Source organism: Sciurus carolinensis, chromosome 1, assembly GCF_902686445.1.
Source record: "Sciurus carolinensis chromosome 1, mSciCar1.2, whole genome shotgun sequence".
In the NCBI taxonomy this organism is placed as follows: Eukaryota; Metazoa; Chordata; class Mammalia; order Rodentia; family Sciuridae; genus Sciurus; species Sciurus carolinensis.
The window spans coordinates 20,479,086-20,491,808 of record NC_062213.1 but is presented as its reverse complement, the minus strand read 5'-3'; the positions used below and the strand labels follow the sequence as shown (position 1 = coordinate 20,491,808).

At 39.7% G+C, this 12,723-nt stretch overlaps 1 protein-coding gene across 3 annotated transcripts in view; it reads right to left on the bottom strand.

Annotated features, from left to right (window-relative positions):
- Nucleotides 1-9,546: 9,546 nt before the first annotated feature.
- Nucleotides 9,547-12,723, bottom strand: part of Mrpl13 (mitochondrial ribosomal protein L13) — a 37,644-nt gene continuing 34,467 nt past the window's right edge. For all 3 annotated transcript variants that reach the window (XM_047521584.1, XM_047521564.1, XM_047521573.1), the window contains one exon: nucleotides 9,547-9,729. In XM_047521584.1, the coding sequence (XP_047377540.1) occupies nucleotides 9,708-9,729 (22 nt within the window). In that variant the 3' untranslated portion in view covers nucleotides 9,547-9,707. The remainder of the gene's footprint in view (nucleotides 9,730-12,723) is intronic.

The window sequence follows — 12,723 nt, the reverse complement described above, 5'->3', positions numbered from 1 at the left end:
TCATGACCAAAGCGTGTGGTGGAAGAAAGCAGTTCAGAAAATGGCGAGAGAGGGAGAGAGAGAGAGAGAGACAACTCTGTTCACCAGGGACAAAACATAAACCCAAAGGCACACCCCCAGTGACCCACCTCCTCCAGCCACACTACCTGCCTACAGTTACTATCCAGTTAATACACATCAGTGGATTAATCCGTGGGTTAGTTTAAACTCTCATAATCTAATATTACCTCTGCATATTTTTATATTGTCTCACATATGAGTTTTTGGGGACATCTCATAAGTACACTATAATGTTCCATCCCTGGTGCCCAAAAGCTCATGCCTATCTCCCAATGCAAAATATATTTAGCCCGTTTCTAAGAGTCTCCACACTCTTAACAGTTCTAGCATTGTCCAAAAGCTCAAGACCAAAATCTCATCTGAGACTCAAGGCAAATTCTTAGCTGTGAGCCCCTGTAAAGATCAAAAGCAAGTTTATATATATATATATATATATATATATATATATATATACACACACACACATAATGGCACAGAGTAAACCTTTGCATTCCAAAAGGGAGAGTAGGGATGTAGAAGGAAGGGATGCAACCAAAGAAAGACTGGAAGCAGCTGGGCAAACAAGTTCTGTAGCTCCATATTCAGCATCTATGGTATATGGCATTGTGATATTTTCCCCAAAGGGCTTGTGTAGCTCCACCTCTCTGGCCTTGCTGGTTGCAGCCCAAATGACCTCTCTTGGCTTATCTCTCCTCAATTTCTGTAGCTTTTCTTGGCCAATGTTCCACATTATTGTTATCTCTTAATCTTGGGGGTCTCCACTGCAGCTTTGGTTTCATCCTCACTTCTTCATTCAGCACCCTCTCAGAAGTCGTCTTCAGGGACCTCAACCCTGCAACACTTTGTCTACACTTTGAAATCTCAGTGGAAGTCTCCATGACCCCTTAAGTCCAGCATCCTTCAAGCTTGCACTCCCTGCACCACAAAGCATCTTAAGCAGTAGCAAAATTTCCTGGGACCATTACTGCAGTAGCCTCTGAGTACCTGCACAGTTCATCAGAGCCAAACAACTTTCTAGAAGATCCCCTGTGTGAGTCAGGTGTCCCCATGGTCTCTTTTCAAAGGAAGTTTTACTTTTACACCCTTGAGCTTGAGATGGTTTTGGGCTTGCCAACTCCTGAGGTGTCTTCAAACAATTTTTTCTATTGTCTCTGTTCAAAGACTCTCTTTAGTGACTGTGATGTCTTTAACAACCACAGCTTCCTTCATCCCAGTTTTACTGGCAATTTTGTGTCCAAACTGCAAGCTTTTCAAGTCTTTATGCTTTGCTTTCTACTCCTGATTATCACTGTAAACTTGGCTAAAAGCAGCCAGCAATATCCATGCCACCACCTGAATGTTATCCTGCCTTGAAATTTCCTTCACCAAATTAATTAGTTCATTACCTTTAAATTCACCCTCAAAGACTCAGGACATGGGCAAAATCTAGATAACTTCTTTACCAGAATGTAACATGAATAGCCTCTAGTTCAATTTCTAATAGTCCTCCTACTTTCCTGAACCTCATGAGACCAATCTTTATTGTCTACAGTCCTACCAGCATTTGTGCATTCTGAGCTCCCACCAGAACTACCCATTAATCTCTGCTTACAACTTGCATCTCTAAACTTTTCGAAATTTCTTCCCCTACAAACCAGCTCCAAAATTTCTGAACCACACAGTTAAGTTAGTTATAGCAATGACCCCACTTTGGGATACCAACTTTCTGTTTTAGTTTGTTTTTTCATTGCTGTGACCAAAAGACCTGATGAGAACAACTTAAAGAAGGAAAATTTATTTTAGTTCAGGTTGTAGAGGTTCAGTCCTCAGTTGGCCAACTCCATATCTCCAGACCCAAAGTGAGGCAGAACATCATGGCAGAAGAGTATGGTGCAAGAAAACAACTCAGAACAAGGCAACCAGGAATCAGAGAGAGAGAGAGAGAGAGAGAGAGAGAGAGAGAGAGAGAGAGAGAGAGAGTTCTCCCTGGAAACAAAATAAAAACCCCAAAGACACAGCCCCAATGACCTACTTCCTCCAGCCACACTCAATCTGCCTCCTGCTGCCATTCAGTTAATCCATATCGGTGCATTAATTAATTTACTTGCATAAACTCTCATAATCTAATTATTTTACATCTGAACATTCTTGCATTATGTCACATATGAGTTTTTGGAGAACACCACATATCTAAACTATAACAAATGTGCTGAGGGTTAGGGATACACACACACACACACACACACACACACACACACACATTTTTGCTCTCAACAAGTTCAACTTGTCAATAGAAAAATAAGCAATTAGAACACAATAAGGGACTGGTTATAATAAATATATGCATAAGGCACACAGATCACAAGAGAGAAGAAATACCTAAGGATGCTTGGGAAGAACAGAACTGTTTGAGACATGGCAAGAATAAGAGAGAAAGAGGAGAGCTGGAGGGAATTGTCCCAAGCATGAAAATAGATATGGAGGAATGAGGGCATGATTGGGAATTGCAAATGTGTAAGCAGAATGTAAAGTCCCCAAATAGTCGTGAATGGAGATGAGGATGGAGAGGTGGGATTAGAAAAACAGCAATAAGTCTGACAGGTCTTGCTAAGGTGTGTGGATTTTACACCATGTAATAGGAAATCCATATTTTGGTTTGGGAGTGATATGAGCAGAACTCTGTGTTAGAGATATCTGCCTGATTTCTATGTGAGGATGAACTACAGCATGTCTCAGTGGCTGAATAGTAAGACTACTGTTAGACATTAGATATGTGGACAGTTCTTCTACAGCATTGAGGTGGCAGGACAGTACTTCCTGACCCTGGATATAGTAGGAGACTCTTCATGTGGTCCTCCAGTTGTTTCTGCCCTTGTATGATCTCCTCCCCTGGAGCATGGACAGAGCTTGTGACTGGTTCCTAACTTGTAGAATACAGCCAAGATGATGGCTTGTATGTGATTACTTTGCTTAATATGGCTCCTATTGGGGTCTGGGGAGATAGCTCAGTTGGTAAAGTGCTTGCCTTGCAAGCACAAGGCATTGGGTTCGATTGCCAGCACCACAAAAAAAAAAAAAAAAAAAAAAAAAAAGAATATGGCTCCTATTATGCTAGAAATCTTTCCTGCCTGCTGGATTAAATGAAGCACATGGTTAGGTTAGGAGGACCATGTGATAAGGAATTGAGGGCATCCTCCTGCAGAGAGCTATCAAGGAAATGAGACCCCAGACCTACAAATCTCAAGAAGATGAAGTCTATTAACAAGCAAAATGAGCTTGAAATCCACTGTAACTCAAACCCCATCCCTGGCCAACACTTTTTTGAAGCTTTTCAGAGTATCGAGCTCACCCACTCCCAAACTACCTGACCCATAGAAACTGGGAAGCAATATGTGTTGTTTTAAGCTGCTAAGTTTATGATTTGTTAGTAGCATGACTCTTATACTGGATATAGCCAATTCAGGGTGGAGAATAAATTTAATATGCATTTTGAATTTCTGACCTGGGCAAATGACAAAGATAGAAAAAGTAAGTAATAAAAAAAAAGGTTAAATTTTATAAGCAACCTGTTATTTAACAAGCTGAGGAGATACTCAGTTGAGATATTATTTTTATACCTCTACATGCAAATAAGTAGAACCCTGCATCTTTGAGGAATCTCCTTAAGGGCTGGAAGTATGTCTCATTAACTTTATATTCCCTGTGGTACTTGTGCATAGAAATTGTGCATAGAAGGTGCTCAGAAGATGTTTGCTGAGTTGACTATGTTAGGACTGACAACATTGATACGTTTTTGTTGTTGTTGTTAGGATAAGACACACACACAGAAAATTTAGAGTTGCACTGTCAAACCCATCTTCATATCATGCCAATCAGGAACTGATAATATTCATATATCGCACTGAGTGTAACAGTTCCGATCTAGGAATGTACCCTGAAAATGTGTTAGCAAAGCAGAATGTTCCAAGGTGAAAAGACTGGATTATGAGAACTATAACCTTGTCCATAGATTAATCCATTTGGTTTAATAATGTGAATGGACTACTGGGTGGGGCTGTGCAGGTAGGTTGGGGACATGCTGGAGGTAGTAGGTCACTGAGGGTGTGGCCTTGGACTCTATCTGTTCGGTCCTGTTCTCTCTCTCTGCTTCTTGGCTGGAATAGGCTCAACGGCTTTTCTCCACTGCACCCTTCTCCCCTGATGTTCTGCCTCCCCTCAGGTTCAGAGCAATGGAGTCAGCTGACTATGGACTAGACCTCTGAAACTGTGAGCCTAAAAAACCTCTTCCTTCTCTAGTTGTTCTTGTCAGGCATTTTGGTCACAGAGATGCAGCGCTGACTAACACATGGGGTAAATGGATGAGGTTGCATCCTAAGGGTTTTGGCTGCTGCAAGGATTAAAACTCAGTATCATGGCACCTCCGGCTTAGGCGCAACACACCAAAGGCACTGCTGTTGGCTGATTCTGGTTTAAACACCTTGTTTGGGCATTTCCCTTGGTAAGGATTCAATATATTCCCATGTCTTCCTTATTTCACCCTCTTGTTGTACTGGGGTTAGGGAGCTCCAAGTGACTGTCCCACAGGCTGGATAAAGGATGAAGGTGGATCAACCCGGAGTGATCCTTGATTTCTCCTTCCCATTCTTTTCAATCTATCAGAAACCCTACAGGTTCTAAATTAAAAATGACTCCAACCCTTTTTCCCCACTTCCACTGCTATCACCTGGACCCAAGATGATTTCCCTTTCACTCCTGGCTAGTGTCTCTACTTCTGCTCTTGGCTCCCTACAGTCAGTTGCCAATACTTCAGCCATGATGATCTTTCTAAAAGGTAAGTTGCTTCATGTCATTCTTTCAAAACACCAAATATTTTTACGTATATAGGATCCTCCTTACCTCTCTAAACTTTGTAACCTGCTAGTCACCTCTTGGCTCACTCTGTCAGTCACACTGGTGTCCAAGGAGTTCTCCAAAGTAACTGCATGACTTAATTCTCCTTCCCCAGGTATCCTCTCCTCCTTAGGTGCCAGCAGAGGTTCCTTGGTAAATAGTTTTATGGTATCAGCAAATATCTCAGTTCAACCTTAAATTTACCCAAAGTTGTCAGCCTATATCATAATATGCTTTACCCTTGGCATTCCTGATGCCCTTGAGCCCTCTTCTCGTCATTGCACTTTGAAAAACTTATATAAAAAATAATAATGCTTGGGGTAGTGGCACATGCCTATAATTCCAACTGTTCAGGAGGCGGAGGAAGGAGGATCATAAGTTCCAGGCCAACCTGGGCAACTTAGTGAAACCCTGTCTCAAAATTAAAAACAAAAAGGGCTGACAATGGAGCTCAGTGATAGAGCTTTCTAGAGTTCACTCCCAGTACAAAAAAATGAACAAACAAAAAAACCCCACTCTTCCTGGCCCCTTTCCACCATTCCCATGCTGCAATACCTCCCTTTGACTTTCCCCTGTGGGATGTTAATGCACACAACACAAGCAGAGGTTTGAAACATGCTTGCACAGCTAGACCTGGGACTCATGGATTAGATCTGGACCGGAGCTTCAGCTTGGTGGTAAGCCCAGCTGAACCTAGTGGAAATCAATGAAGCTCCATCTATCTTGTACACATGAACATTAAAATAAGTGCAGAAAAGACCCCAAATTATTGTTTTAGGTGGTTATGCATGATTATTGTGGTAGTAGCTATATCACACTTGATACCTACTATATAACTTATACATCCCTTATATTTAATATAAATTGCATACTGTCTATTACTTGCCTTCCTTCACTGGCATGTAGCTTCACGATAACATACATTTTTGCTTTATTTACATGTGTATCTAAGTCACCTCATTCTATCTGTACATGTTATTTGCATGACCGAATGAAATATAGCAGCTGATTGCTTGTTAATACAGACTGGAGAGTTGTTTTCCAAAGTTTAAGCTACTAGAAAATTGTCTCAAGAATACACATATCCATATTTCTCCCATGATTTCCTGGCTCTGCCCACATACCATGCTGGTAATGGTGCACTAATAGTAAAAAAAAAAAACTGGTAATATCCTTCTAACAAGCTATACCAATATTTTATTTGGACTGTGAATTTGTCAAAAAGTAATGACAGATGCTTTATCCTCAAAATATCTCTAAATAGATTCTTTTCAGTGTTGTGATTGCTAAAGAAGATGCCAAATGGCATCATAATTTCAAAGTGTTGATTCTAATAGATTTAATACAGGTTGATGAGCTGGAGGGTCTGTAACAGCAACTTATAAAGCACAGGTGTTCCACCATGAACAGAATGGCCTTCTAGCAGACACTGTATGCAATGTTTTAATAGGTATTAACTTTGGAATTGAAGTGTGAGTGCAGTGAAAGCAGAGTTAAATCTTCAAGCAAAGATTTGTTTGAAATCAAAGAGGCCCTCATGGCCCAAGTGGCACTGTTACAAATCTGTGTCTCTTCAGAGGCCCTATTATTCTGTCTTCATGTGGAAAACATATCCTAAACCTCCCTGGCAGCTAGCCTAATGAAAACTGGCCCTCAGGTGGAGCCGACCATCTGTTTTACTGGTAGCCCATCTCAGATTTACATTCTTCCAAGGTGAAGCCCTGAGTGGAGGTGATGCTGCGAAACTACTCAATTCTCTTATTTTAGATGTTTTGAGCAGAGTAGAAGTAGCATTTCTTTGCAAGAGCTTGTATTTAAGTTGAAATGAGGCCTTGATGTCTGTCTTGGAAAGCTCATACCGTCTTAAATAGGGTTCTATCCAATTCAAACTCCACTTTGTAGAACCTGGCAGCAGAATCACTCCTGGGACTCCCAGGCTTTGCAGATTTAGACCCTGCTACCTGTTCCACAGTCGAGGGGTGGTCAGCCAGTATAGACCTGGACATTAAATGTTGTTCTTAGCCGAACACGGTTAGCCCTCTCTTCCAGGAAAGGGTAGGAAAACAAATCAGTCAACTGCAGCATAGAAAAAAGATGAGGCACATGCATAGTGATGGTGTCAGTATTTTGGTTGGAAGAATTTAGTAATAGAAACTGAAGCAGGAATCTGGTAACTACAGTTTACATGCATTTTTAAAAACCTCCTTCATCCCTATTAAATCTTACAAGTAAAAACTCTACTCTTCTATTCCTTTTTTTTGTTGTTTTTTGAAAAGTATTTATATTAGTGCATTATAGTTGGCAGTGTTTCTTCATTACCACCAACACAAGCCTCTGGGCCTCATAGTCCTAGTTATCTAAGTCAAAGAGCCATCATTATTAACTTGACCAATCATGTTCTTAGTAGTCATCTTGTTAATTTGGAGTGGGAAATAGGATAAGGAATAATGAAAGTCTGAGCAAAGGATGGTTGCAAGGATCTGCTTTTAAACTGAACTTAGATATTGTCCCTCCAAGGGTCCAAATCCTGATTGAACCCCTGAGATAGTGGGTGCTGGGTGACAAGGACTGGATCTGAAAAGTTTGCCCGTTCAGGAGGCATTAATGAGTTGCCTCCCGCTCCAATGCAGGTATGATATGGGGATGGTTCCAGACCATACAGTGTCTCCCATGTGACCCTGTCTGCTGGGGCGGAGGAAGTATGACTCTTTAGGACTCTGGAAGAGGAGTCAGACTAGCAGGAGATGCAACAAACCAATAGTTACAATGACTATAGTTGTTCTGTAGCATGGCACACCTATTCCTAAAAGGAATCCCTGCATAATGAAAATTTGCCTTCCAAAAATATCAGGGCTATGGGAGAAATAAATTTGAAGCAGAAAACTAAAAACTTGTACTCTTGTGACACAATTCTAAACATAAATTTCTAATAAAGGAACACTTTAGCACATGGTGACTGAGATTCTGACAAGACATAAGTTTTCTTGGTTGAAGTGTCCATAGTGAAGTGTTGTGGCTTTTGAGTTGAGGAAGCCCCTTGTGAGCTATGGGGAATTTCCAGCTATGTAGAAGGATGTAACCTATTGTCCCGTTTTTAATTTATTTGAACTGGCTTAAAATAGAAATTCAGCTTTTATTGCTTTAAGCATTCCCCATTAATGAAGTTTGGACCTGAATTTGATTGTAAGATACAAAGTGCTCTCTTCCTGTGTGAGGTTAGCAGCCATTTCCAACCCACTGAAAGTGATTTTCAGTTGTCAGTTCTCTGGAGAGGAAGTGATTATTGGGAAGTTAATATTAAGCTCGTTTTGTTTGTTTTCAGTGTTGCTTCCTATGATCATCACATTTTTTTTCTTCTTGTTTCAAAACTTTGCAAATATTGAAAGTTAAGTTACATAGTGCACTTAGGTGAAATGGGATAAGCAATATCAGGGGCAGTATAGTCTTCCCAGGTCTTTATGCTCAGCAGGATGGCATTTTTCATATTTACTTGACATTAACCAATAGTGCAACAGTCACCTGATAAACAATTGCTTATGAACAAATTACTTTAATGATTTGATTCCTTGTTTGTACTAATTTGTACATTACAAGCACATATTGAAACAGAACCTATTTATCAGCTTTTTGTACTTATAAAATTCTTGGAATAATTAGGATTTATTTTTCTGTAAGAATTTATTACTTTAAAAACAAAGTTCTGGCCAGGTATTGTGGCACATGCCTGTAATTCCAGCAACTCAGGAGGCTGAGGTAGGAGACTCACAAATTTGAGGCTAGCCTCAGCAACGTAGAGATCTCTCAAAATTAAAAAAAGGGCTTGTAGGTATAGCTTAGTGGTAAGAGCGCCCCTGGGTTCAATCCCTAGTACTGGAAGCAAAAAAGCTCTTCTGTTTCTTCATTTTACTTTGATAGGAGCTGCTATTCCAGTGGTACAGTTTGTCCTCCTCCCTCAGGTAACAGTCTCACTCTGAGTCAGTTGTGATTCTTATTTGGCTACTGTGGTTATATTTTCTCAGGGTAGGTATGTAATTATTAGGCTGTTTTGTCACTTCACCTCTGTGACTAGCCAAGTTAACTTACTGCTACCCATGTCAGCTGTTACTGTAACAAAATACCTTACATAATCAACGCATAAAAAGGAAAGATGTATTTTGGCTCAGCTTTGGAGATTTCAGTCCTTGGTCTGTAGCCCTGATGCTTTTGGACTTGGGGCAAGAAGCACGTGGTAGAGCAAAGTTGCTCTAATCTAAGTGCCCCAGCAGGGAGATGAAAAGAACCAACAGAGGAAATATGGAGAACAGAGCAGAGGGTTGGTAAACAGCACCACAGGTGTAGCAGGGAGGTTTCTAGGGATGGACAGGCAATATTCTGTTATTTTGGAGTCACAGAACCACTTGGGGCTAATCATGCCATACTGAGCTGACAGGATGAGCTTAGCTGAACAGGAGGTTAGATGGAATAGCCAGAAAAGGAAAAGTGAAGGTGGGCTTGTTCACGGGGCACAAGAGTGTTCTGGAACTTGAGAAAATCCAGAGATGGCATTTTTTTGGTACTTCCAACAGCAAAGCTATATTCAGGGTCTCTGTTTTTATTAAATGCAAAATTAAGCAGTTATCCAAATAAGCAATTTTATTCCAATCATTATATAATGAAACAATTCTATAAAGTAATGTGTCTTATTTGCAGTTTCCTGAAGTTGTTTCACTGTTCAAGGGCAGAGAAACTCATTAGGAAGCAGTCTAAATCACTTCATGGTATTTTCTGTAATTTTCATTCTATATCCGATAATCTTCAGGTCTGAAAGACAAAAAAATAAAAATTAAAAATTAAAAAATTAAAAAAAAATCAACATTTTCTTCTTCATGAATCATTATTTTCTCCTGACTGAGGAAGGAAGATAATTTTCATTTTCAATGAGAGAAATAAACTATTCACTGAAAATTATCTGTAAATATTGCATCTAAATATCAGATATAAAAACACTAAAGCCAAACATCACAAAATGGAAGAGTAAAGTGACAATTCTGAAGTTCTTTTGAAAACAAAGACATGGTCATCTTGTGCCTATACATGTATATAGTAACTTAATAACTTAAATTCTTTGTATCACTTTTGAATACTCTCTCATTAAACCCCTCTCACTGTGATCTTCAGGAGTTTAACATTCATATAAAATATAGATTTACCTTACAAATGCAAATTTTGAATGTGCAATTTCCCTATTTATAGTATTTTATTATTTGCTAGACTTAATTTTCATTATTATACATAAAACAACATGAATGTCTAAACACCAGGTCTTTGACATTTTTTCAAACATACAATGATTTTCCCTCATTTATACACTTAAAGTATATAAATATTACCTATTTTATAATAGAAACTTGAGAATAACTTTTAGTACATTAAAACAAAGGAAAATTTAGGAAAGTGTTAAATCTAACAATAGATAAAACAGAACAGAATCATAACAGATAAAATGAAGAATAAGAAATTATAAAATGCCCCCAAATTTAAAGTGTTCTGTGGGAAACTGTCCTTATTTAGCAGAATCAGACTAGGTTGAGCCATGTGATGGAGGCCTGGCTTCTAGGAACTGTCGGGAAGTATGTGGAGCTGCGTGGCAGTGGTTCCATATCCTTCGGGAATTTTCCCCCTAAGAGGGTGGCTCCCCTAACTCCACCCTGTCCTGCCCATCACAGAAGCAGCTCCTCCCAGTCCTGGCCCCCTTTTACCTGTATTTTATAAATAAAGGAGAGTTGGGCGACTCGGTTGTTCTATGGCTGGACTATCACACCCCCTCTCTCATAAAAAGAGTATTGGCTCTAGTGTGTTTATTGAGTAGATAAGTTTTCTGGGTAATAGAAAAACTGCCAACATCCTCCTCTGGCAGCCAACCCTTTCCTCCTCCATGCAGGACATGGCAGAGAGGACCCCGAGAGTGTTCTGTTATCTTGCAGTAGGATATTTACAGTTACTCTCATGAAATTTTCTGAATGTATTTGTTACTATCTAATACATTAAACAGATATTCTTGAAACTATAAAAATCTTAGTTTGAGTTCCTTTAAAAAGTAGATTAACTCTATTTGCCCTGAAATGACTTATCTATTCCCCTTCCACATTTACAGTCTATTTTCTCAAATAGAATACTCAAGATGATCAGACAGCCCAGCTAAGAAGACCAACAGTGTACTGGCTGAGTAAAACTATATTACAACTTAAAATTGTTTATTGTTAAACTGAGAACCACAGGCACTGATCTGGGAAGCAAGCCAGGTATGCTTCATCCTATCAGCCATCTATAATAACAAGAGAAAACTGTGGCATTTTGTCACTGTGTTTTTGAAATCTCTTTCCAAATGTAAAAACTGCAACCACAGTCTGAGAAATGACAATGGGATATGCTAGCTGAAGTGGCCCCAGTGTGTACCCATTTAACCTTTGCTATTTGACTCAATACAATCAAAGCAGCTCCTACTTAAATGACACCAGTACATTTGAAGAAGCAATTTATTCTTTTATCCAGCTGGTTCATATAATTGCAGAGGAGCTGTTGGTGATGCAACTGGAAAGAAATCTAATTTCCCACAAGAAATCTCTGCAATTCCACTCAATAAAATTAAATGTGTTTAGTCAGTCACTAGTTGTTTCCACAACAGAGGTTAGTTAATTTGTTACGTCAAAATGAAATGACAATTCCACCTTTTAGTGGAATTTAGAAGTAGAATTCGAAATGTGGGAGAAGGGTGTAATCTGCCAGGTAGGGGCATGTGGATACTGACCTCAGGGCAAGAGGGGCTGGATGAAGCCCTGATTTGTTGCAAGCAGATTTTTTTTGGAGGAAGGGAGGAGGATGAAGATGAGGGTTCCCTCAGGGTGAGAGCAGTGGTGAGTGAGAAGAAAGGGCAGGTTCAGAATTTTGGAAGCAGAAGAGTCTGGGGGTTGGGTGGAAAGAGGGAGAGGAGGGAAGGGGTCAGAGAGGTGAGGGAAGGAGGAGCTACTGCAAGATGATGATTCAAAGCCATTTACTAATTTGCAGCTTGAAAACCTAAGTGTATATGGCTGTGCTATTTTTCAGGATAGGGAATAAGACTGATTTTGAGTATGATGAAATCTGGACATGGTAAGTGGCTAGAAATTTGAGTTTGGAATTTAGGAGAGCTAAGGCAGAGAGGAATAAACTAAAGAGTCTCTAACAGATTCCGTGTCTTCCATCTCACTTCACCATATCATGTGACCTTGCTTAAAACTGTCAATGGCCCTCTCTTGCTTAGCACAGTTCAACTTCTCCAGAATTACACATATGATCCATGACATGACCTCAGCTCACCTCTGAGTCATTATATCCTGTCTTTCTGCACCCCAGTCCCTCCACACTGCTTGCTATTTCCCAGATAAAAACCTCCACACTGCTGGATTTGACTCAGGTAATTGAAATGTCCTCTGCTTGGAATGTCTCTTATCTTTTCTTTGCTGGCAAACTTGACTAATCTTTCAAAAGTCACCTCAAAGGTTACATCTTCTGGCAAGCTCTTCCAACTCTCCCTTTCTAACCCAGGCAGGCCTCCTTTGTCTGGAATTTCCAGATAATTTCATGTGTACTTCTACCACAGTGTTTCTAAAATTATACTAGCTTTAACTTGTAAATAACTTGTGCTGAATGCTTATTAGGTGCCATGAAGTATAACAACTACTTCAGGTTAATTATTTTACTTTATCCTCACAATCACTTTGAAAAAAAGACATTGCTATTAAACTCATTTTTCGCTGACAAAACTGAGTCTGAGTG